This window comes from Rhinolophus ferrumequinum, chromosome X (assembly GCF_004115265.2).
Source record: "Rhinolophus ferrumequinum isolate MPI-CBG mRhiFer1 chromosome X, mRhiFer1_v1.p, whole genome shotgun sequence".
In the NCBI taxonomy this organism is placed as follows: domain Eukaryota; kingdom Metazoa; phylum Chordata; class Mammalia; order Chiroptera; family Rhinolophidae; genus Rhinolophus; species Rhinolophus ferrumequinum.
In genome coordinates, this window is record NC_046284.1 from 1,807,622 (window position 1) to 1,833,994 (window position 26,373).

Genomic DNA, 26,373 nt, shown 5'->3' on the forward strand with positions numbered 1-26,373 from the left:
GCCTGTCAGCTCGTTATTTTTGGCGCCAGCTGCCCGAAGTGCTAATGAGAGAGAGATGACGGTGCTGCTCTCTTCTCCACTCGGTAGACCCCAGTGGAGGATTGTCCTTCGCCTTGAATGTCACACATGAACACAGGCATCAGAATCCTGGAGCATGACAGAAGAGAGACACCAGGAGTGTGAGATGGCTTAAAACTCCTTGAATATGAACTCTTGGGGCCGTTTAACTGGGAGAACAGATCAACGGGGGATAGTGGTGGTTGGGGATCCAGTTTTCAAATGCTGGGAGGTTCGTGATATAGAAGAGGGAGTCGCCTTGTTTCACTTTGAAAGAGGGACCATCAGGAGCAAAGGGCAGGCGCTGTGGAAAACATATTTTGACTCAACCTAGGGAAGAACTTTATAATGGCTGAGATGACCAAATATTATGCAATAGTCTGCTTTGAAAGGACAAGATTTTCCCATTACTGGAGGTATTTAAGCAGAGGCAAGATAACTATTTGGCAAGGAGGTTGCAAAGGGAAATCAGGCATCAGATCACAAGGGAGGGGAATGAGGCAACCATCAAAGTTGCTTTGACACTGTAACTCTGGGATTCATGGGGGGGGGGGCGGAAGTTGTAGCCCTTGGAGTAGGTACCTCTAACCAGTTGAGATGTCTGCTTCCAGTCTTTCCTCCTCCAGCCTACCTGCACCTAGGCTCCAGAAATATTTTCCTGATTAGATGCTTTCATTGCCTTTGCATCATCTGCACGGATGGTTGTCACTGCTTGAATACCTGTGGTGATGGAGACCTTTCCGGGCAGCCCATTCGAATTTCAGGGAGCACACTAATCATTAGAAAGGGCTTCCTAAACACAGCAAAATGGGGACATTGGCATGTTGAGAGGAGGAATTTGTTTCTCTGTTTTTGAAACTGTTGGTAATAAATTCTAAAAGGACTTCAAGAGGCTAGAATCATGAGCTGAAACGTTTATTATCATTTTTTTCATTATAAAAAAAAGAGAGAAAGAAAGCATTTTCTTTATGTCAAACCAAAGTCTGCTTTCCTGTAACTTCTACCCATGAGATCTTGGAGCCCTTGGAGATATACACAGAAGAAATCTACAGCTTCCTCTTCCCCCATGAGCCCAGTAATAAATTGCTGACAGTGGACAAATTTCTCCTGGGATTTGCCAGTCCCTTCACTCTTCTCACCACTCTTTCTCTGAATATACTTTTATTGACATCTCCTTTGAAGCGTGATGCCTGCAACTGAACAGACGGCCTCAGATGTGGTCTGACCAATGCAGAGTAGCACAAGATGATCACCTCCTTTATTCTGGACATTATACCCTTATTAATATAGCCCAAGGTCACAATATTTTCTGTAGCAACCAAACCACGCTTTTGACTTGTGGCTCATGATGAGCTTACATTTACTCTTAAAACCCTCTAAGCCACATATCTCACATCCTACACTTGTACTATTACATTTTCGAATCCAAATAAGTGACTTTATATTTGTCCCTTTCATTTTGCTATACTGAGTCCATTACACCAGCCTCTTGACATCTCTGTGAATTCTGGATCTGTCATTTTGGCTTTCTCTCCCAGCTATGTATAATTTTCAAATTTGATCTAGTGACATTAAAACAGAGGCCTTTTGTGTGTAGTCATTCAACCGGTTGAGAACCTGCCTACCTTTATCTTTATCCAGCCCGCATTTCTACATATTGTCCCAAAAGCATCGTGAGAAGATGTTTTGTTGAACTCCAGATGCACTGTATCTACCTACCCAGTCACCAGAAGGAAATCAGCTGAGTGTGAAATGATTTGTTTTTCCTGAACCCATCTTCACTTCCTTTTGTAAGTGCTTACCAACCATCTTTTTAACCATTTGTTCTAGACTTTTGCCCTCAATCAATATTAAATTTATTGCTATATAATTCCTGGACTTCATTTCTTCCCTTTTGTAAAACTGTGGAGCCCCGTTTGCCCGTCACTGAGCTGCAGTGTGCAGGCCAGTCCCTCTCCCTGGGGTTTTCAAAGCCACCTCCAAGTGTCCTGGAACTTGAGCTGCAAGTCCTCACCGTGCCCTGGGCTGTTACTGACCCGCACTAGGAGATGGAATTACTCCGAGCAGCTAAAGGCTCTTTTGGAATAGACTGCTTTTCGGAGCATCTCTCTGAGGCTCAGTCTGTCCTTTCTACTCTGGAAACCCTTCTCCTTGCGGAAGAAAAGGAACGAAAGAGGAGCCAAGGAGGTTCTGTTTTCTCTTTGTAAAACCATTAGCAAAAGGAGATGTCAGAGCGTCCTGTCACTCACCCAATAACACCCAAACTCTTCTGCTGTTATGAAGACTTCCACAACCTGCCTTTCCAATCTCATGCCCAACCGTTTAACTTGAACCCTGTCCTGCAGTCAAGTTAGTCCCTCACTGCTCCTCAGGCATGCTTAGACTTTCCTAGCTCCCTGCTCTGGCTGAGGCGTTTTTCCTAACTGGCAATGCCCACTATGCCACTCACCCAAATCCCCTCATAGCTTTTCTTGCAATTTCTTCAGCCCCTTTAAACCTTGGCCGTACAATTGAAGTGACGTGCTAGATTATGCATTTCATTCATTTTATCAGAGTTCACTTTTGTCTTCCTGATAGTATGCACCCCAAAGGGGGTATCTTCTATCCCTCACGGTATGTAAATTAGCACAGGGCCCAGCCTACAGTCCTGGTAAACCATACTCACTTCCTATGGAGGTTTTCACAGTGACCAAGCTTTGGCCCTTCACATGCACCACAAGTTCAGAGCCCAAGATCGCCGTGTCCAGTTCCCCAAAGGACTAATATAGAAATCAGATAAGTGTAGGAACGCAGGCTGAACCCAGTCTAGACACTAATGATTTTTGCAATGTGAAATAAAACCCCAGTATATCCTCAGCTCCTCTGCAGACAAGGAGCTGGGCTTTGTAGCCGGGCTCAGGGCTGGTCATCAGCAATGGGGCTGACAACACGCAAGCTACGTGGACCCAGTTCTGACTGTCTTGGAGGTCACCTCTTCCACCCAGCCCTTGCAAGGCTGTGAAAACCACCTGTAATCTCTCACTGCTGGGTGCCAACTAGGATCGGAGCTGGCTTTGCAATAGCACCTTGAGTTCTTTGAGGAGAGACAATGTCTAAATTCTCCCCAAATAGAGAGCCTCCTAATTTGGAGGTGTGTACACACACACACACACACACACACACACACTCCAGAAGAGGCGGCCCAGTTTGGTAATATCTGAGATGGAGCAATCACAGCATTGTAATAATGAGGACTCTGAATTGACCTCCAAAGGTCATGTAATCCAGTCCTCTGTTCTCAGGTAGAGGAACACCAGTGTTTTCCTCAGTAGTCATTCATTCAATTTGGTGACTGTTACTGAGGACTTACTAAGTGCCATGATTACCTACTATTCACAGCGAAGTTTTTTTTGGCGTCTAACTTAATCTATCCCTCTGTTATTCTCAGAAGAAATGGAGAAAGGACCCTCGGCTCTGTCCTTATTTAGGAGTTAAAAGTTTGAAGATGGTATAGCACACGCGTCACGTAGCAGGTGCTTGGTAATTATTGAATGTTACCTCATCGTCTCCCTCTTTTGTAAATTAAAACAAATCACCTAGTCCTTTGGCACGTTGTTGCTTCTCTCCAGCTTTCCCATATATGCCAAACACGTATTGACCAAAGGCACTCATTTATGCTCCAAAAGGCCTAACCAATGCTAGGTAGGATAGGGAAAGCTGAGGGCCCTGGGGAAGCTCATATATTTCTGGCATGCATTCTAGGTCTGCTTCTAACACTGCCTGTGATACTGGACTTTGCTGGGCCCATTTCCCCAATTGTAAAATAAGTGGGTTGGACTAGATGACTTTGAGGTTCCTTTTAATTCTAAAACTCAGACTCTGATTACTTCCCAGCAACTCCATGCTATATGTTTGTTATTATATGCTAGTAGTCACATTAGTTTTGGAAAGAAGACAGGAAGGGAGGGAGCGAGGAGAAACCAGTTCTACAGTATGGACTCATTCAATTGTGACCCACTCTGACACTCCCCCCCATGCACCACACCAGTAGTTTAGTTCTCAGGCGTGGTGCCCTCCGCATGCCATGCCGTTGTATTGGTTCATCTCCCTCATTTTGTCAGGGAATTCTATTCCTGATTTCTGAAGTGTCAGCAGCCCCACCCAACCATCATACTTGGTGAGCAGGCTTCTGGTTCAGTCCTTCAAGTCACTGAGAATAATATGAAATGCCACAATGCCAACCCGTGGAGGCCCAGATTTCATAGGGAGCCACGGATCACAATCCTAGAGAGAAACTGCTCCCAGGACCCCAGTGACTTCTCAGAACAGGACAGAAGCATCCCTGGGGGGGAGAGGGCCCTGCTCTGCGAGCCGCCCAAGGCCAGGGAGTGCACACATCTGATGGCGCACTGGATCCAGATGCCAGTAAGAATTTCAGCATGTTAGAGGTCAGACCTCCTTCCAGCCCCTAGTCCAGGATGAGGGCAGGGTGGTGGCGATGGTGGCAATGGCTGGCAGCCGTGATGGCATGCAGTGGAGACGGAAGTGTTATTTTTGCCCTTTCATTAGGAGGCCAGAGGTGTTGAGATAAGGCTTCAGCTTCAGGAACCCAGAGCCTTGGGGGGGCAGGGTGAGGGCAGCACAAGGTTGGAGAGGCCTCAGTGCGGGTCCCGCAGAGCGCAGCCCAGACTTGTACCAGCTTGAAGGTATAGGAGGCAGGCGCCGGCTGCGATTCCTAGCCTGCACCCAGCTGAGAAGTCTGTTGGGGCAAGGCCTGTGCAAGGGAGGCGAGTTGGGAGTGCTAACTGGATTTTTTATTTTTATATCAAGACACTGTGTTTAAAATTTTTACAAAGGACAAACTCCATGGGTTTCCGTTAGTGTTTTAAGAACTTTTCTTTAAAAAAAAAAAAAAGCCAACAACAACAAAAAACAATGCCTTTTTGAAAGAGAGATGACAGACACAAAAGAGACTCCGTAAAGAAAATGGGGTGAATTTCTATTACCCCATGGGAAGAGGCAGAACCCAGATTATACCCGGGAGGCCGCTAATGACTTGGCCTCCACAGAACCTTGTTCACCAAATCTACCGTGTGATGTCTGCAGCCCCCCACAGGGACACAGAGGTGGCTGGAGAGTTCTCCCCTATGGCCCTCCAATCCTGTCCAGAGGTCACGCCTTCCTCCTTCCACGCAGCGGTCTTGCTCAAATCTGTTTCTTTCTTGGAGGTCCTGTTCCTTGGTCAGATCATGTGAGTACTGGGGTTCCAGAGCCAGAGAGCCCTGGGCCTGGGGCCCTCCCTTCCAGAGCTCTTTGCACTCACAGATTGGAGAAGCATTTGTTCCAAAAATGTTTTTTAAAAAATCAACAAAAGCAAAACCCAGAAAAAAGACCAAGTCTTGGGGAGAAAGAGCTGCCCTGCTCTTTAAAGCTCCCAAGTCTGGCATTGGTCGGTGGTGCAGTTCCAAGGGAGGCAGAGGGCGAGCACCAAGGGGGTGTCCAGCTGGTGCTTTCGGGCCCCCAGGAGTGTCTGTGGTCAGGCTCAGGGAGCTGGCTTCAGCTGCTGTTCCATGGGTCCTCGGTTTCCCAAGGACTCCTTTGCGTCCCCATTTGAAGGGTTTGTTCAGGTTTACTTCCTTATTTGTGTATTTGTACATACGGGTACGTGTCCACATCTGTCTATGTTTGTGCAGGTGGGTCTGCTGTCTGTTGTGTGTGGTTGCGTGCGTATACATATATGTCTCTCTGTGTGTGTGTGTGCGTGTGTGTGTGTGTGTGTGCGTGTTTGTGGATCTGGGAGGGAGGGAGCAGGAGACAGGCTGTGCTCTGGCTGGAGCTATACCCTGGTAGTGGAGTGTGAGTGGGGCAGCCCAGTACTGTTGAACCCCGCGGCAAAGGTGTTATAGGGGTGCAACGTCTGCAGCCCTACCAGGGAGTTGGGGATCATCGTGATGGTGTTGGGAGTCATGAGTGGGATGTCATCAGGGGAGCGTCGCAGGGTCAGCGTGTAGTCAGGCAGCGCAGTGAGGCGCAGTGTGTCGTGGGGGGGACCAGCCTCACACTCATGGTGAGTGGGGCCCAGCTGCAATGCTGCCAGCTCCTCCTCAGGAGCAGCTCCCAATTCGGGGGCCCCGGCTCCCCTCTGAGGGCTAGGCTGTCGAAGGGGCTCCTGACGTCGCTTGTCCTTACGGTAGTAGAGGGCAGCGAAGGCCAGAACGTTAAGGAAGAGGAGGGAGGCCCCCACGGCGATGGTGACACTTAATTCAGTGGAGTAGTCACGAGGGTTCTCCACCAAGAGCGGCCCTGCATCCTGGTCCCCGTTCCAGGACCCTTGGGCATTCTCATTGCTATAGGCAGGGGAAATGGCTGGCCGCTTGGTGCTCCAGGTCTTGCCGTTGGGCCTCCGGGTGATATGGGAGCTGTGGGTGGTATCCGGGGGCGGCACTTTGGTGGTTGTGGACGTATAGTGGAACATGTCATGCAGGTTGTACAGGTGGGGCACCAGGTGTTTCCAAAAGGCTACCTTAGTGGCCCGGTAATGATCACGGACCCTCGGTTTCAGCCCGATGTGAAGGTAGAGCTGGTCTCGGGGATTGTATTTGGACCAGGCCACTTCCTCAAAGCGGTTGGCCTTGGTGTGAATGAACTTGGTGTCCTGGGGGACCGGCTTGTTGGGATCCCTGAAATACCACATGGAAATCTGGGGTCACCACTCTACCTTCACGAGGAAACGGCCCAGCATTCTCCCTCACACCCACCCCTAAACCTCCTCCCCAGTCCAAAACTTCCCACTGTTTCCATCTTTTTCAGGGTCCCTCACTTTGTTCATACTCCTCCTCTTCCCCAGCCTTGAACACCTATTGCCTGCAGTGTCACGTAACCATCCCATCCTTCCCTGTGCCCATCCTGTAAGAGCATGCTGGAGACACTTTTTCTCACATGCTACTGAGCATCTATCAATCTTTTGAGCCGCCCTGTTTTCCCAAGAGCGCCTTCAAGGCTCTTTCTGAATGTACTTCCCACTTCCCATGGCCTCTGATTATCTAACTTTGAATCTTACAGTCTAGCCAGTGACTCTCACTCCTGCTCAGTCCCAATGTGAACCGACTTCTGAGCCTCAACAAAATTTTTGAGGGAAGGAAATGGCATGAAAGACTCAAAATAGCATTAAGGGAGGAAGTAAGGGGGGGGGAAGGGTTACCAAGCAAGATTTGGGGAGATGACGGAAGAGGTTTAGATAGAGGAGCAGAGGGGAGGACATGCTGGGGTCCCAAAGGAAAACCCCCACTTTCTCCTTACCCGGTCTTGGCAAAGTTGGTCCAGTAGGTCATGACAACAGCACTGAGCATAACGTCATTCTTGGAGAAGTTACAGGGGAAGAGGTCAGTGGGGCCCACCATTGGGACACCAAAAACGTAGGGTACTTCGTCCCCATGAGCTGCGTCAGACCACGCAGGCTTCATGAGGCTCTGGCAGTGATGATAGAAGGCGTAAAAGTAAGTCGGTGAGCCATAGCGGGCGTGCAGATCAGCTGTCACCACCGAGGGCTCCACCCACTGGTGGTCAGTGAAGAGTGCCACCAGTGTTTTACGGCGGGTCTCAGGGTTGTCACGGTCTGCCCAGTCTGTGTACATGAACTTGATGGTCTCCCGCAGGGTATCCTTACCCTCAGGATATCCATACAGATTGTCCACAAAGTTGGAGACTGAGTAGTCAAAGTCAGTGCCAGAGACGCCATCCTCGGGGTCTACCACCCCTTCCACGAACTTGAGGCCCTCGCCCTGGTTGACACCTAGCATGATGTCGTAGTTGAGGAACTCACCCTGTTCCATGAGGATCTCAGGGTCATCAGGAATGACATCGCCATCAATCACAGGGCCAAAGGCCACATGGTAGCGGGCTGGCTGGATGTCTTGCTCCACCAGCTCCTTGGCACTCTTTTGCCGAAGACAGTCCACCATATCCACTGTATCTAGAACATTACAGCCCACCTTGTCAGCCAATAGGCTGGTGTACTTCACTGGTTGGTAGTTCACAGCCCAGCTGGACAGAGCAGAACCACTTTGGATGATGGCCCTCTGAAAAAGCCCTACAGAAGACAGGCGGCATCAGGTCAGCCCTGCCTTGTCACCCACAGCCCAGGCCTCCCTTGCCTGTCTCTGAGGGACAAAGCAAACACCTCTTCATTCCTTTGTTACTGAGGCTGCGCTAGGGGTTGAATGGGCTGGGAAGGAGGAACAACCCTTTTGGCTAGGATGATGGGTGAGGACCAGAGGAGGGGTTGCTGGGGCCATTCCCTACTGGTCCCCTGCCTGCTTCTTGCTTCCTTGTCCAGGGGCAATGGTTGGTAACTTGGGGGTTAAGGAAATGCCAGGAAGGATTAACCCTTTGGGTCCCAGACATCAGCTTCCTTATGCTCCCTCTCTTTATCGCTCCTTGTCTTCCCCTCTTCTTCCTGCCCAGCTGGGCCCAGCTCTGTGCCAGCACACCACCAGGGAGCTGGCACTTCCACCACAAAGGGGTCTTTTTCATGAGAGATGAGAAGTGCAGGCAGGAGAGAGCCTCACATTCTGGGAGTTTGGGGAAGGGTTACCGAGGGCAAAGGCCTTGGGGTCTGAAAGTCTCCAGGGAATGTGTTCTCCCAGTCCGCAGTCCCTGCAGACATTTCCCTTTTCCTAAAGCTACTGACGCCTCAGATCCAGATTTTCCCCTAGCTGAGGGGGACTCAGTCCCCCAAATCAAAGAGTGGATGATTCTTCCCCTTAGGAAAAAGTGGGTATCATTCCTTCCCTGGCCCCAACATTTCCAAGGGGTAATCTGGTCCTCAGGTACACAATTCCATTCCTCTAAGAGAAAGGTGGAAAGAGAGGGAGAGAAATACAGATGATGACATAAGAGACAGCCTCAGTGTTTTGAAAGATTATTCTCCACGAGTCAATTACAGAAAGACAGAGAGACCAAATCTTTAAAGCAGCCCCACCTCCAGGGACACAGGCCCCCTATGAGAGAGGATAGCACCATTCCAAGAAAGGCCTTTTCCTCCCAGGGGAGTAGTCCTCAATCTGGGGAGGAACTCCCTTTTAGAGAGGCACCCTTATAGTCAGTCACTTCACCCTCCTTTGCGGAAAAAGGGATTCCCGCTCCCATTACTGTCACCTAAAACACATTCCAAGATGGGGTGCAGGTCCCACCTTAGTCTTCCCTCACTAAGGTCATCCCAGGAGGGACACAGATGGAATTTCTAGGTGAGAGAAGGTGATTTTTCTCTCAGAGAGACAGGCCTTCTTCAAAGAGAGACTGAAAGTCTTCCTGTGAGAATATCACTAATTCATGGGGTTGATTTCAATGAAAAAGCATGTTCTCTGTCACAGATTTCCTTACTTCAGAGAAGGGCACCTTTCCCTCTCAGAGACGGAATGTGTTTTATAGTCCAGAGGTGACGAGAATATTTCATGTGAGCCAAAAAGGGCCTAGTCAGCCCATTGGAAGAATCACTGACACAGGGACCCATGGCAAGGACACAGATTTTCCTTTGCGCTAAAAATGAGAGTTTCCCTTAGGGGGTGGTTCATCCCGGAGGAGGTTTGGAGGCTGATAATCGGGGGCCATCCCTGAGAGAGACCCTGCCCCGCAGGTTAGTGGTCCTCACTTGGGAACCATCTCCCGCTCAAGGACAGTTCTCTTGTACAGACTTGTCCTTCAGAGAGAAAGGCAGAGGAAGAGTGTTTCTTACACCTAAAAACGAATCTCCACCCTGGAGATTCTCCACCCTGGAGCTCTACCCCGAAGTCACAAGTCCTTCCCAAACTGAGAGATTCCCCTGCCCCAAAAGCACTCTTGTCCCTTCAGAGAGAGTCCTTCTCCTTCTACTCTCCTAAATAAGACTGCCACATCAGAAGGAGATGTAAATGGCATTCTATCCTTCCCTCTGTCCCACTGAGGGCATTCCTCCTCCCCTAAAGAAACGTGGCCCTCCCACTTCTCCCCGTAGGGATACTGAGCTGGTAGAAGAGGGCGGGCTGACTCCCCTGGGCACTGTGGCTGGGAAGCCATGCTTTGCTTGTTCATATTTTGCCCCCAGAGCTACTCACCCTCAGAGTGATGTGACAACGTGAGGAGGCTGACACAGGACGCGCCGATGCCCGAGCCAAAGACGGTAATACGGCGGGGATCACCACCGAAGAAGGCGATATTCTCGCTCACCCAGCGGAGGGCCTGAATTTGGTCAAGGAGCCCATAGTTGCCTTTGGCAGCCTGATCGCCAGTGCTCAGGAAACCTGAATTCAACAAAGGGCATGAGGACAGCGAAAGCGGAGGGCTGGACAATTTGGGTTATGATGGCAGCAGGAGTCGGGGCTGTGAGGACAGAGCGTAGCTCCTTCTACCTGCATCCTCTGCCCATATGTCTGATCCAGGTCATGAGCTTAGCACCTGGCAAGACAGAGTGGAAAGAGCAGGGACCCTGCTTCGTCCCTGGTTTGAGTTCTGGCTCCACCACTTCCTAGCCACGTAGTCTTGCACAAGTTACTTAAAATCTCTGGGCTACAGTTTCCTCTTCTGTAAAATGGGGATAAAAATACTCCCACAGGTTGTAACAGGGATGAAAGGAACATAAGCCTCTCTAGGTAATATGCTGAGCCAGTTGTAAATGTATGGTTACTTCTCTTTCCCTTTCCTCCTCTCTCTGAAGGAAGTGAAGATCCCAAGAGGCAACAATCCCTAAGCTCTCCTTGCCCTTCCCCACCAGTCAGTCCATCTCCACCTCTCTCCAGGGCCTCGGATGCCCCCTGCCCGTCATTCTCAGGACAGGTCTTCATTTCCCTTGCTCCAAGACCTACTGAATCAGAAACTCTGGCAGGGTTGGTTGGGCGGGGGGGAGTGGGCAGCAATCAGTGTTTTTAACATGCTCTCCATATGATTCTGATGCCTGCTAATGTTGGAAAACCACTGGGTGAGACCATCTTTTTCGTCTGGTGGAGAAATGGGGAAGTCAGTGCGGTAGTTACCACAGAAACAGGTCTTCCCGCCTACCCAGTGGGATTTGCTGGAGGAGCCATGTCACCATGGAGACTACCTTCCCACCCACCTGCTGGGATTTGCTGCTGTGGAGACTTGTTGCCATGGAGACTACCTTCCTGCCCACCTGCTGGCTATCCCACAGAGATGTCCTATATTCCCTACCACCACCACCCTGCTTCCATTTTAGATGGATCCTGCTCTGCCTCATTTCATCCCTCTTCCCTGATCTTTAGGCTCCTTGGAAGGCTCTAGCTTCTCCCACCCTAGGCTTTCAAAAGGGTTCTTTGCAGGTGGCTAGTTGTGGCGTTCCTACACACTGGATACCTATTCCTGCATCAATAGTTTTTCACCCCCCAGTTAAAAACTCATGCACAGCACCTGGCATCAACTCTGTGTGAGGCCATGTTTGAGGAGGGTCTCTCAGCTCACAGAGAGCTCTCTGGCAGTCCACAGCAAAAGCTGAATTCAAATAGACTCAGGCAGGCACAAGACCACCTCACTGTCTTTCTCGAGGCCTTCTGTCTCTAGCTTCTGCAAGAGTTCATTTCACCCGCTTCAAGTGTTATGAATTTACCTTTGTTAAGTATGTAAAATACTTAGTTATTCCTCTCAGGACCTCGTCACAAGCCCTCTTTAGCCCCAGGTTCCCGATGAGGAAATGAGAAGGAACTAGAGAAAGCCTGAATGAGGAGGAACGGAGGAGCTCTTGTTCCTCTAGACAAGGGGACCAGCTTCTCCCTGGCCTGGTCCATTCACGCTCTGAGGTTGCAACCCAGCTGTCCAAGCCTTGGGACCCTCTGGCAAAAGTCACTATGTGCTTCTCTTAGTCTGCCTGGCCCCCCGCCCCTTCCTCATCTCCTCTCCCTTTTCTCTTATTTAGGTAATAGCAGACTTGGCCTTAGCCTCTGCCAAGGAAGGTATCGTTCAGTGAAATGTGTCAAGTTCTCGGTCCAAATCAGCAGGAAGCGCCTGCACTTGGATGTAGTGAAGTACATTTCTCCAACATGGACCACTTTCCTGCTTAGCCATAAAGGCCTGACGGGGTTTTGCGGAGGGTTCGACCATCACTCTCGGCTCCCTCGGATCCCACGAAACCTGGGATAAGAGGCACTGAAGCACGTGGTGATGCCGTGTCAACCACCCCTCCTACAAGAGTCCTGCTTGAAATGCTATATACAACAGGGTCAGGAGATGACACAGCAAACGTGACCCCCTACAAGCACACAGAACCTGGCCGTCTGGGAGAGCAGTCACTCGCTGCTAGCTCCCCCGTAACTCAGCCGTCCACACAAACTGCGTTAGAATGGGGACTGAAATACTAAATTCCACAGACTGGCAGAGTCGATCTGAGCCAGTCTCCCTGGCCCAAGTTTACACTGCAGTACATGGTAAGTTGCCTGTCAACAGAAGACGTGGGAATCTGGCACACTGTATCAGAATCAGACAGAGATCTGTGTCTTTCAAGGCTCGACGTTTACCAGATTTTCAGTTGGCCTGAAGGGTACCTGAGCAAGGACATAAGATGAAAATCTGGGACCCAGAACGAAGTTGGCAAAGCCCTACTTCCTCAGCCCCAGGGATAACCGCATCCTATCTCCTGCTGGATCCCTTTCTTTTTGTTGCTCTCAGGCCCAGTAGGGGCTTCCCGAGTAATAACTCCCCCTGCGCCTTGGACAGGATCCATGCATTAGCCTGTGCTATTCTCCGAATACATGAATCACCGAAGATGTCTAAAGAAGCATGTTAGAGGGAACTGTGTGTCTGGGCTGAGCGCTCCAGAGAAGCTGATGGGAGGGAGGCTGAATGAATGCATATACAGCAGGTCCTCGCATAACAACATTGTTTCCTTATAACGTTGATGAGATGCCGGGGAACTTTTGTTGATGGCCTATGGTAATGTTGGTTTCTTTATACAGTCGTTTCACTTAAAGTCACAGAACCTCTTGGCGATGTTAAGTGAGGACTTCCTGTAATTGAGGTCCAAAATGACAAAAGCCTCAGATACAATGAGGAAAAACCCAAGTGTCAGGGACACACCCATGTTCTACATCTGGCGCCAAGAGACAAAAACATCTTGTATGTAACCAGAATCTAATCAGAGGCTTATTGATTACATCTGGGTTCCAGGGCCGGCAGCGAAGGATGCCCAGGAAGCGGTAGCGAACTTCTGACCTAGACCCCAGTTTATGACACCTTCTGAGGTTTGGCTAATATTATTTGATCATTAACAGCTTCAGCCCAAAGAATAACAGTTCTGCCTCCAGGGGTGCTGTTCTGGTTATCCAAATGAGAGGAGGTTGTGAAGTGGGGGGGTTCTTGACCTGAGTGTCATGGATGAGTTTCAGTGGGATCCACGAAATCATTTCTAAGAGAGAAGGAGAGAGGGAGGGAGAGAGAGACAGAGACAGAGAGAGAGTGTGTTTTCTGAGGAGAGTCCATAGCTTTCATCAGAATCTCAAAGGGGTCCAAGACTCCCCAAAGGTTAAGACCTCCTGATGTAGAAGCCTAAGGATTAGAGCAGCTGACGGGCCGTGAAGTGTCAGCAAATCAGGATGTGAGAGGGCATACTCACCAGCAACAGTGCCGCCCAGAACCCCAACTGACACTTCAAATCGTATGAGTGTCTCCTTCGGTCTCTTTTCTGCCTCCTTTCTGTCACCCTTGCCCTCTTCTCTCTCCCCCATCCTTTTCTTCTCTTCCTTACATTTCCCCCTCCTTCCCGGGCTCCTCTCACCCTCTTTTCCTTCAGCCTTAGCCAGTCCAATAATATGGAAGAGAAGCATATTCTTCGTATTGTCTGTGTTTTCCGATACCCCTTCTCAAATGAAGCTTTGTGTTTCTAATTTTCCAAAGCAGCTGAGTTGAATGTTTTCTATTACTCTCACTAAGAAAATAAAGTAGCAAACTTACTTTTGGCCTTTGACCACCATATATGTGTGCCTGTATATCGGTGTGTGGTTACATTTCTATATTCATCACTCTTCAGGAACTATGCAGCCCTACTGTGTGAGTTTACAGCCACCTGCATGCTACCATTTTTACTGTCAGACACTCAGATCCCCTTTCTCAACAGACCAGAGCAGCTGAGGAGAGCCTTGCAGTCATGCGTGGGGCAGGTCAGAAAGACAGAGGAGCAGCAGGAGAACCGTGAAAACCCCCTCTCCCCCAGACTGTTGAGGGACCGGGGAGATGGCCTATATGCTTCATAGCTGATAGCCAGATGCCACTGAAGGGGACACAGGCTCCACTTTTCTCAGGGACTATCACTTCTCCAGTCCGGACCCGACAAAGGTGTCTTGCTGTCGCACATAGTGTTAGGGGTGAGTTGAGAGGTTTTGTTTGCCTTTCTGTATACATAAGCGCACCACGAGTGAAACGCAGCACCAGGGCCTCGGGGTTAGAACTGGCAAAGCAATATACTTAAAAGCCAATTAGAGTAAGGTCCTCTCAGGCGACTGGCCTGGAGGAAGCCATGCCTACTTCCTTGTTCAGCACCCAGGCCTACAGACCTGACAAACTGCCTTGACCCCCACTGGAACTCGGAGGACACGAGTCCTCCAGGCAAGAAGTGGTTTCTTCCTGCCACTGCATGTGAGCCCCGAAGTCTGGCTGAGCACCTGAAAGGGTGCTTAGCCACCGTCTCGGAGGCGCTTGTTTAACTCAAGCCCTTGACCACTCGTGGGCATTCGCAGTCACCAAGGAAGGTGCAGGGTAGAGTGGCAGCCTAAGTTGCTGAAACAAGCGTGTGGACGAGACTACGTTGGGGAGGGGCATATGTGTGTGTATGAGGAGGCGTTTGGGAGATGAGTGTGTAGTGTGAGAGGACGTGTGTGTGTATGAAGATGCATGCATGGAGAGAATAGAAGTCGTGTGTGTGTGTACATGGATGTGTAAGTGTGGGGTGTGCATGAGAGTGGGGTGAGTAGAGGTGTATGTGCATGGATGAGCACGTGGGGGTATGTGTGTGTATGGATTTGTGGGGTAGGGTGGGGGACGTGGACATATGTGTGTGTTGGATACACGGATGCAGAGTATGTGTGGGATGTGTGTGTACGTGTGTGTGGGTGTACGTGTAGGGGGTGTGGGTGTGTGTATAAAAGTGAGGGGATGTGTGTATGTAGATATGGAAGCAGGGATACAGTGTGTGTGTAGTATTTGTGTATGTGAAGGGGGAATGTTGGCTTGTGTTTATGCAGGAAAGGTGAGGGACAGACGTGTGTATGTGGGTGTTAGATGAGGAAGGGGGGTGTGCAGGGGGATACGGGGACACGTAGAAGAAATACTGATGTACATTTAAGGTATATACGTGTGGGGTTTGTGTGTGCTTGTGGGTGTGCAGGGCGTGTGTCTGTGTAGAGCCCACATGTGGGCTATATAATAAGCACACACATATATGGTGCAGTGTGTATATAGCACTATGGGAGAGGTATACGGGAATGAGTGTGTGGGGGTGGGGAGGGAAATCTGTGTAGATGGGGGGAGATATGAACTATAGAGAGGTGTATGGGCACGTGCATGTGTGTGAGGGATGCTACCTGTGTGGAGCGTATGTGGAGGGCTGGGGGGATGTGTGTATGTAGTGTGGTCCACACGTGTGTGCAGATGTGTGTGTGCTTGTGGGCGGTGAGTGAGACATCATGGTACACACGGGGGTGGCCGTGGGCGGCGTGGATGTGTGCACGTGTGACTGGCTGGAAGGAATACCTGTGGATGTGCGGGAGGGTGGGTAGGGCTGAGGACAGGAGCCTACAAGGCTCAGCCAAGCAAAGGTCTGGAAGTAGAGACCTAAGAGAAGGTGTGAAGTTTAAATGGAATTTCCAGTGGCATCTAAACATTCCAGGAAAGGGCCTGGGGACTCAGGGAGCTCCCCTCACTTGGGTAGGGGCCATGGGATAACCACATTTGACTATGGTCCTTAGCAGCAGCTACAGACAAAAGGTCACCGCTTCTTAACTCCCTCCTTGAGCAGCAGGGACCGTGTAGGGGCACAGCAGGGAACCATACCTAGCACCCCAACCCGATAGTTGAGGGTGATGACGATGACGTTGCCATAACTGGCGAGGACGCTGCCATCAATCATGTTGCCTGTCCCTTCCATGTAAGAACCTCCATGGATGTAGACCATGACGGGCTTAGCGCCACTGTCCCGGATGTCTGTAAGGAAAAGGGGTGAGACACATGCTGGGTAGGATGCCCTTCCTCCCCCACCCCCGCCAGCCTTGGGGGGTGTGGGCAGCAAAGCTATTCCAGGTGCCAGGACACCACCGCCATCTGTGAGGGCAGGACTCATGGGGCGATAGCCAGAGACTTCAGTGGTGTCTTTAAAGACCTGAGACAGCTAGGTCTGGGGAGGCCGTGGCTGGGCCCTGGGGGCAGGGGCAGGGGCAGGAGGAAGAGGAAGGGCTGGTCCCTTAGCTGGATCAAGTGAGTCCCTGCCCTGGGCGCCCAGGAGTCCTGGGACCTGTTATGGCTTTAGAGAGCAGGGGCTGGGGAGCCCTGGAACCCCCCAAGACTACACCAGTTACATAGAAATACGGCCATTGGCAGCAGCTGGCCCCCCAGTGCAGACAGAGACAAGAGGGGCGGGAGTAAGGAGTAGCACAGGGAGAGAACAAGGGAGAATGTGGGGAAAGGGGAGTGAACGGCACAGATGGGGTGGGGGAGCCTCAGTGACGTGGTTCCTCAGCCACGTCCTCATTTACCCCATTGTCCTCGGGCATCAGGCAGACTTAACTGGAGCCACTAGGGATGTGGAAAAGAGGAAAGGGGCAGAACTAAGAATGAGAGAACCTGCCCCCAGTCAGCATTAAGATGAAGATGAGCATTTACCCTTCTTATTGCAATTGAAAATGTGATAAGACTTAAATAAGCTTTGCTTTATTCCCATTTTTATAATTACTTTTCCCTTTAAAATATGTGATATGCCTGTTGGGGTGACAAAAATTTAAGAATAGAAAATTAATTCCCACGATACCTTGCCTCAAACAAAATCATGGTACATTGGTGATGGGACGTATGAAGCATGAGTTTCTATCTGGTCTTTTCCTTGAAAATTTTATCTGTGTGTTTTGGTGGGGGTAGAAAAATCACCTGTTGATCAGCTTTTAATCACCAGAATATGGGAATAGTTGAGTTTCTCTTTCTTGCTTCTTAAACACAGTTATGATATTTGGAAATAGTTACTTTTCTTTTTCAATTATGTGTTCTATCTCTGGAAATGATAGCTGTTTGGAAGTCTGTTACCTAATTTTTTTTTTTTGTCTTTCTTTAAAAATGCCTAACACCTGCTTAAAAATTCTTGAGTTATTGATGTATTATCCTTTTCCCTCAAAAAAACATTTCACCAGTTTCTTTTTTAAATAAAATATTTTGGAAATTGGAAAAAAAAAAAAAGATGAAGATGGAGCCTCCCACAGGCCATTCAACGAGGGACCTGAAAGTGGCTGCTCCCCAGCCCAGGCAGCCACCACTGGGCCCCTGAGCTATGTGGCCCCTCCAGGGGCGGCGGGGGAGGGGGAGAGATAGAAGGGAATGCTCTCTGCTGCCCAGCAAACACAACCTGTTTTCCCAAGGACGAAGGAAGACAACTTCAACCATCACCCACGGATCTACTGACTTTGGTGTCCTGGCTTCAGCCTGATGTTTCAGCCCGCGGTCCTGTGGCCCAGTCCTCAAGCTATAAGCTACGGCTGCCCCTGGCCCTGAGGCCATCTCTCTGTCTCTGGGAGAAGGCTGGGGAGGTTGTAGGGGGCGCTGTTCTCCAGCGCCTTTGGCTGTCAGTGTCTCGCTCCTCAGGAGCCAGTCTCCTCGCCCTCCCTCAGTCCTGCTTTCTCTCCACGCTCCCTGCTGCTCAGTAGGGACAGGTGCTCGTGAACCACAGAAGATGGGGGAGGAAGCTGTCCCCGGCAGGCAGTGCCGCTGCTGCTACCGGAGGACTGAGAATGGGGGTGGGCACCGGGGCGAGGAGGATGCCCTCCCGTGGCTCTGCTTGTGGTCCCCTGCTCCCGCCAGCCGTGTCCATCACCCTGGAACTCCCAGTGGCCAAGCAGGCCAAAGATGGATGAACAGCCCAACGGCCTTGTACAGGAACAGAAACACACCGACGGACGGACAGACAGACAGACGGGGCTTCTCCCCATCGAGAGGGGGAGGGGCTCTGCGCCATGCACCAGCCGCCGCGCCCTGCAGCCCCCAAATACCTTCATCTTCATCCCCGTCATTATCGGCTAAGTCCTCGCCCTGTTTCTTAGCGCCGGATCCTGGGGACCAGACACGGGGAGACACAACAGCACAGAACAGAGAACAAAACAGAGAGAGAATTCAAAAACAGCATGACTGCAGTGTGGCCCAGCAAGCCAGCTCTGGGGCTGGGCCCAGGACAGGCAGGAGGGATGGCAAGAACTGAGGGAATGGGTGGGCTGAGGCCCCGGCTGTGCTGGTCGCCCTGTCCCGCCTCCCTGTCCCCAACAGCCCATCTCAGCCAACTACCTTCCCAGGCAGGAAGGAGGTAGCGGCAGGTGCGCCACGGCACAGAGCCAGACGCCCACTCAGGGAAAGGATTTCTTCCATATGGAAGGGGCTGTGCGTGTGTACACAGGCAGGCTGAGCTGGAGAGCGGGGACAGGCACTGACGGTGACAGGTGGCACTGGCCGCACGTGTGCATATGAATGTGAGCTATTAGGGGACGAGCCCTGAGCTCCCGGGCCTCAGCTGACCCTGATTCCCACAGGAGAAAATGGGAGATGAAGCTGTCCCTCTGGTCTTCCTTGTTGGGGCTCCTTGCTCTGGTTAATGGCAAATGGGGTTCTTGCCCACAGGAACCAGGCCTGAGAGCAGCAAGCATTGTTCTGAGATCTAGAGAGAGCCAGACAGGGAGGGAGGGAAAGAAGGAAGGGGAAATGGAGAAGGGAGTGGAGAGGAGAGAAAGAGAGAGAGAGAGAGAGAGAGAGAGAGAGAGAGAGAGAGAGAGAGAGAGAGAGAGAGAGAGAGAGAGAGAGAGAGACAGAGAGAGAGAGGAATAATGGTGATAGCTCCTACCATGTACTATGTACTGAATATTTACCAGGTGCCAGACTCTACTTCTGCTTTACTGTTTGATCCTTACTCCCCAGTGAGGTAGGTACTATCTTTATTCCTGTTTCACTGATGGGGAAACTGAGGTTCAGAGAGGTGAAGTGACTTGCCCAAGATCACACAGCTAGAGAGTGCTAAAGGTGAGATTCAACCCCAGGTCTGCTTGACTCCAAAGCCCATGGTCTTTCCACTGCACCATGCCACCTTTCTGGGATGGGGGAGAGGGAAGGGAAAAAAGAAATGAGAAAAGAGGTGGAGCATGAAGGGGAAGGGAGGGAAGGGAAGGACAGAATAGAGGAGAGAAGAGAGACATTCAGGACCCGGGGGTAAGCTCTTCTAAGGAGACAAGAAAGGGGACCTACAGCCTGGATACCAGGCACTGTGTGGAAACAGGTTATTCTGCTGGCACCCCAGTGCTTAACCGTCCTGTCTAGGACACCAGATACTCTCAGCCTGGAGGCAGCAAACAACCCTCTTTCTCAGCTGGTCTGGGCTCCAATGAATGAATTCCCTTACAGCTATTAATCAAAACAGGAACCGCCCTCATATTTCAAAATGCCTTTTCAACTAAGGCAAGAGCCCAGCCCAAGGCGCAGAAAACGCCTCCAGCTTCCCGAACTTCCTGTGGCGTCAACCATCTGCACACCTGCCAGTACTGCCCTCAGAGACCCTGTGGGACATGGGGTGTCATCATCCACACATGGGACAGCCTCTCCACCTCCTGACCCCCCACAGATGGAAAGGAATCACTCATCTCTAAACACGAATTCCCTCCAACTTGATGGAGGGTGGGGGGTGGGGGTGGGCATGTCTTCCCCAGGAAATCCTTCATTTCCCAGGGGCCCTGACTTAGAAGATTTGTCCGTTTAGCCCCCTCCCCCCAGGAGTGTCCCTGGGCTGTGCGTTGTCCCAGCCTCCTCACACAGATGTCCTTGCTGCTGTGCCTGTCACCCAGGCCAGCTTGACCACCATCCCCTATACCGACACTGGTGATACAGGGTCCCAGCCAGGCCAATGCTGCCTACACTTTGCACATAACCCTCACGACCTCTGGGGACGAATTTCCTCCAAGAGACAGGGCTTGTAACTCAGGCCCAAACGGCCAACGCTCCTTGGATAGGGAACTAATTTGCACAGCTAAATGGCCAAATGGCCTCCCCTGCACTGTCTGAAACCCACTTCCCAGCTTGGCCCATGGGGCCTAGCTAAACCAGGTGAGGCTAAACACTAGGTTAGGCGCTTCTTCAGAGCAGCGGTCAGGCCTTCAGTTATTTCTCAATCTTTCCTCTACCTCATTCATATCCCTCCACATCCCAACGGCATCTAGCACTTGGCCTTGCCCATAGTCGACAATCATGATTGGTAAGTGTTTGTATTAGAGCGGACCTTACAGTCAGCTCTCCAGCCAAACTCCAGGGACTGGACCTGGCTGCCCTAGGCTCTTACTGGTGCCCTGGGGAGATCACCCCGCCTAGGAAATGGTTAATGCTAAGGTCAGGTCCTCTTCCCTAGGGTCAGCTTTCAGAGACCTTCTCATTGAATTCATTGATAGGCTAATGGAGTGTTAAGGACAGACTGTCCTCCACTGCCACCGCCGATGCAGATGCGGCTGATGCAGATGCGGAAACAGGTTCTTAGAGGGAGGCTTGCCTAAGTCCTCACTGAGTGAGCATCAGGAGCTGGGAGTCAGTCAGGCTTTGTGGCTCCCAAACTGGCTTCTTCATTCGCGCACCCAAGTGTTTACTGATCGCCTACGGTGTGGGGGGTCCTGGGCTGGGTGCAGGATGTGGTGGAACACTCAGTGCGCATGCCACCCATGGAGATCCTGGGCTCTGCATCCGCTGCCAGGAATCCTGATGGCCCCACTTGGGGGAACCCTGCTCTAGGATTTTGAAGGCAAGCAAAGCTCAAGCTTGCCAAAGGGTGGCCAGGATCAGGCTATGACTGTCCACCTGTTCCTGAGGCTGTTAACTATTTCCAGTTCGGCCTCGCTCATCCACATTGTCAGCATTTCTTTCAGAGTTGGGGAGGTGGGAATGAGCAGACGGGACTTGCCTCACGTGCTACAGTGGAAAGAACTCTGCACTGAGGGTCAAGAGACCCAGGTTTTGGTCCCAGCTCTGCCACAGGCCAGCGACAGGGCCTTGAGCAGCTGCAAGTCACTCCCCTGGGCCCGTTTCCTCATCCGTAACATTGGGACACCGATGCCCACCTTAGAAGCTTCCAGAGATGTGGGGAGGATTTTCTGAGGTAAGAATGAAAGCACTTTACAGAAAACAACAAGTCCTATTCGAACAGGAAGAATGATTATACCGGGGGGACAAATTCCTCCCAGCAAGGGGGTCAATTGAAAATGCAGGATTTCGTGGCTCGTTTAGTCCAGAGTCCCTGGAGACCCCCAAGGTCTGCCAGCAGACTAGCCCAACTCTCTCAGCTATGCACTGGCGGGCTTACTAAGCCTGTGCAGGAGTTTGGTCTCAGCTTCAGGGCTGGACAGTTGAGTCCACAACTTTCAACCCAGGAAAGAGCACAGAACGATGAGCCACTGGCTCCATCTTGGCTGCCCGCTCTGTCTTTGGCACACGCTTAAGGGTGGAATTTGGGGCTGGGAAGACTGGAGGAAATGGCTTTGCTGCTTCTGCTCTGAAACTGCCTTAGGCCGCCAAGTCCTGCCTTTGGATGAGGTGGAGCTCACCGACTGCCCCCTGAGCCTGGGCTACTTGAAGGAAGGCTGGGTCCTCAGGGACAAGGGCAGGTGGGCAGGCAGACCTCCCTCTCTCTCTCTCTCCCTCCCCGCCGGCTCGCTACCTACCTCCTTTCCTACAAATTTTCTTGTTGGGCTTTCGGGCGCATTCCTTGGAAATCCGCTTTACTGTAAAATGAATAAAAAACTAAAAAATAACAGGAGGCCTCTGCCCAGGGGCATGCACCCCCCAACCCCCAGGCCCCAAGAGCTGCTCTGCAGGTGGCACATGGCAGAGAGCCTGTCCCACCATCTCCCTGTTTCTGTCACTTACCTTAGTGTGACCCCCGCGGGAGGAGGCATCAGCTAGTGAAAGAGAAGGCACCTAAGCAGGGCCCTCCAGGTTTGCCCCCCCGCTCACCCCCCCACACCCAGCTCCCTTGGCTACACATAACGACCACCTTTCAAAGCAGGTGGCATGGCAACGGGGGGGGGGGGTCTGGTACAGCCAGCATCCTCCCGCGGGCAGTTGCCAGCAGTGACCCATACTCCCCTAGGGAACCCCCATCCAGCACTCTGGCCCTAAACTTGTCAAAGCTCTCAGGCCTTGCCAGGCCCCTCCTGGTAACAGTGTCGCTCACACATGGGAGCTCAGACAATGCTGGGAGAGGGAAGAACAGGGAGGGGGAAGGGGAAGGCCAAGCAGAGTGATGGTTAGAAGCTTTTTCACAGACAGACAGAGGCATGCTGCAGGGCACACAAGCACGTGCAAGCCACGAACACAAGAGGGCAGGTGGGAGGCAGGGAGGGCACAGTGCCTGGCCACAGCACTCACCATCCTCCGTGGGCACATAGACATTCAGGTAGAGGCAGTCTTCATTGGGCTCCTGGATGTACGTGGCGACGATATCCAAATTGGCAGTGAACCAGACAGGCAGCATGACTTCGGGTACAGCTGTGTGGATGTTCTGGGGGCACACTGGGGGGAAGTGTGTGGCGTTCCGGATGCCAGACCAGGACGGGGGTGGTTCAGGGGGCAGGAAGCGTTTCTCGCCGATCGGAGGAGCTGCGTAGGGCACCCCCAGGTATTGGTCCACAGGCCCCAGGATCTCACTGGGCAATGGTACCCGGGCACCCCTTAGCTTCCCAAAGTGAGTATTGACTGTGGGTGCTGGGGCCTGAGTACTGGCCCTCAGCACCAAGCCGAGGAACCACAGGGTGAGGCACAGGCTCCGGCCAACTCTGGGCTGGGGGCTCGGGGACAGCGAGGGCAGGCCAAGCCGCAGCCACATGTTCCGGGCAGGGGGACTGGCAGGAAAGGCAGACTCCAGGGTCACAGCATCAGCCCAGTAGGCAGCCCCTTCATGGCCACTCCGACTTGAACCTCACAACTGAGCTCTCGAGGGACACCTCCAGGTGCCCAGCACGTAGAGGGCAGGTCGTCCAAGCTCCACAGCTTCAGGGCCAGGCAGGCCTGTGGGAAGACAGAAGTGGACATCATCCAAGGTGGTCGGGACAGCTATGGAGTGGCTCTTTGGGGCCTTGCCGGGACTGGGCTCTTCTCCTACATGCCCGTCCCGGGGTCCAGGGACCCACAGATGATCTCCGTTGCTCATCAGAACCATTCTGTGTGCCGGGACATGGTCGGAAAAGCCAAGAGGACTGACACAGTGACAGGGCTTGCCACTGCGCTTCCAGTCCCCAACTTCAACTCCTCAGCCAATGGAGCCCACGTGGGCCAGCTGGAGCCAGAGTGGCATGTGGTAGCAGAGGCGGGGGAACTGCAAATGGAGCTCACATCCCTGGGCATGCTGTATGAAGCCCCAGAAGGGAGACCCCACACAGGGAGCTCAACATCACGAGACCCTCAGTCGGGGACTCTAAGGCCTAAGAAGAGAAAGCAGCAGATAGGCAAAGGGTCCCCCAGAGAGACCCCCTCACCTGCAGGAGGGCCAGGGGCAGGACTGCCATTTGCCAGAGTCCCCACACCTTCTCGTGCCCTCCTGTACATCTCTCCTCAGCCCTAAGGGCTCCCAAGTCCTTCAGCCTTGGTCCTTTTTGTCGAATAGCTCTGATTCACACGGAGTGCCAGAACTGAGGCAGAAAGCCCTCTGCCTGGCACCCCAGGTATTGTTGATGCTCAGCCAGTGTAAAGTAAACAGCAGAGTAACCCAGACTCAGAAACTCACAGGAATAAACTCACAAAGGCTCAAAGACTGAGAGAGAGCAAGTCACGATTACAGCACTGTGATATTCACTCAGAGACGTATGTTTGAAACCCCAAGAGATCCCCTCATCTAGTCCCACATTCTGGGACAGAGAGTGTCACAGAGCCAGAGACTCACAGAAGCATACATTCAGACACACACATAGAGGCTTACTGAAATATAATCACGCACACCAAATAGCTAAATATCCAGATACATGCAGCATGATGGTGACACGTAGGTAGAGGCAGAAACAGAAAAAACAATCAAGACACACAAGCCTTCTGACACACAGTTATACAGTCAACACATATCCACAGGCACACACAGACGCTCTTGCATGGACACACACACACACACACAATTTAGTTTCCTCCATTTCTCCCGCCTTCCAAGATTGCAGGCCTGCTCCTTTAAGAACTGCCTGAAGGGGTGGGGGAGGGAGATTGGGAACGCCCGGCAATCGGCCACCACAAGAGGGGAATGAGAATGTGTGTGTGTGTGTGTGTGTGTGTGTGTGTGTGTGTGTGTGTGTAAGAGAGAGAGACAGAGAGACAGAGAGAAAGACAGAGACAGAGACAGAGAGAGACTCAGAGAGAGACACAGAGAGACAGAGAGATAGAGCACGCGTGCGCAGAAGAAGGGAGAGGAGGGAGGGCAGGCAAAGCAACTAAAGAGGTGGGGGCTCAGAGGAAATGGGGAGCAAAGTATGGGGAGGTTAGATCCCAGACACTGCCCAGAATGCACCCGGATAGGGGGAGGAGGGGCAGGGGAAAGAAGGGGTAGGAGTAGGGAGGTGGGGCAGGAGGGAGTGGGTGTGTGTGTATGGGGGGGATAGTCCGCAGCTGAGTTCACACAATCCCCCCATTCACCGTCTCCATGGCAACTCTGGGGCACAGACCGCTCATTCACACGGCTTCCCCGCCAGCAACCCCCCCACCATTAACCCTCTCGGTGCTGCCCCTCCCCACTAATTCCATTAACCCTTTCTGGATGCCTCCCTCTCCAGTACCCCATCGGCGCCAAATGCTGGTCCCATTTGAGTCAATTCCCTGCAGCCCCTCCACCGTGAAGAGCTAGACAAATCCACCGACCCCCAAATGCCCTCTGTACCCTAGGACCCACTGTGAGTCCCCAAGGCCGAGATCTCCATCCTGGTCCAGCTTGCAATTTGGGAGAGGACGGGGTGGGGTGGGGGGGCGGCAACGCCGGGGATTAGAATGGCAACTAAGGGTACTTTTTAGGCTGGAGCAGTACTGGACGAGGGGCATTGTGCAGGCATGCACTGGTATTGTGAACTGCAGTATTAGGGGCTACGTGGGCTCGGAATGGAATTGGGGGACTGAGCTGCATTGGAATGGGGGAGGATAGGATAAAGGCCTCCGTTGGGGGGGCTGCAGAGAGTGGGGGAGGGAGCCTGGCTGTGAGATGCTGTGATGGAAGAGGGACGGGGCTGCACTGCGGGGGAGGGGGGCCCTCGTTAGGGGTATTTTGATGAGCATGCGGGCCGGGCTGTGGAAGTAGAGGGACCATGGGCGGGAGCACGATAAGGATGCGGGCTTCAGCGAGGATGTGGAGGGGGCAAAGGGAGCAGGGGAGGACCGGGGGTCAGGGGTGCCGATGGAGAACAGGGGGTTGAGGAGGATGGCAAGCGCTGGCTGGAGAGTCGAGGAGCCCGGGATTGGGAGCGGATCGGTTCAGGGCAAGGTACGGGCAGCTAAGGGATGAGAGACCGGGGCAGGCGGCCTCACCTGTTCCCCGGGCTGTTGCGAGCGACTGAACCGGGCAGCGGACCACCCATATCGCCTCCAGGCCAAGGGCTCCGCACCCGAATTCCCGAGATCTGCTCTCCGGCAGCCTGGCTGCTGTGCCCGCGCACCGAGGGGGCGCGCTGCGCGTGTCCGGACACGGGGGGCGCGGTCCCTGCCATTAACTCCTTTTGTGCCAGAGATGGCTCAAGTCCTGGGGCATGGCCCAATTCCTTCCATGCTGTCACACACACACACATACACACACACACACACCCTCAAATCACAAACTGGTGACCTTCCAGGGCAGCTAGTCCAAATTTTACCTGCGGAGCTCGAGACCTTGAGACAAAGGGAGAAACTGAGGCACGGCCTGCAGGAGCCCCATCATAATTCACAAAGACCGGCCTCCACCTCATTCAGCACCCCTCACCTGTCCTTAGCACCAGCACCAGTGGGGGGCACTCTGCCCTCATCCTGACACTGTCCCAAAGGTCAATGCCGTTCCTTTCTACGGGGGCGGCGTGTGAGCGTCAGACTGCCAGCAGGCCGGTTGTCCCACTTGTCTGTCCCGACCTCCAGATCCAGCTCAGTGCCGTGTTCTCT

The 26,373-nt window shown here is 52.3% G+C and overlaps 1 protein-coding gene across 3 annotated transcripts; it reads right to left on the reverse strand.

Moving 5' to 3' along the window:
* Positions 1-1,056: 1,056 nt before the first annotated feature.
* Positions 1,057-25,900, reverse strand: NLGN3 (neuroligin 3). Of its 3 annotated transcripts, XM_033114534.1 has the most exons (8): positions 25,771-25,900; positions 22,648-23,286; positions 21,942-22,001; positions 18,255-18,314; positions 16,060-16,209; positions 10,128-10,313; positions 7,336-8,125; positions 1,057-6,716 (listed from the first exon to the last, which is right to left on the reverse strand). In XM_033114534.1, the coding sequence occupies exons 2-8, from the start codon at positions 23,102-23,104 to the stop codon at positions 5,873-5,875; spliced, it is 2,547 nt and encodes an 848-aa protein (XP_032970425.1). In that variant the 5' UTR covers positions 23,105-23,286; positions 25,771-25,900; the 3' UTR covers positions 1,057-5,872. The 3 variants fall into 3 exon arrangements, with proteins under 3 accessions (XP_032970425.1, XP_032970435.1, XP_032970445.1); XM_033114544.1 differs by lacking the exon at positions 21,942-22,001; XM_033114554.1 differs by lacking the exons at positions 18,255-18,314; positions 21,942-22,001.
* Between the last annotated feature and the right edge of the window lie 473 nt (positions 25,901-26,373).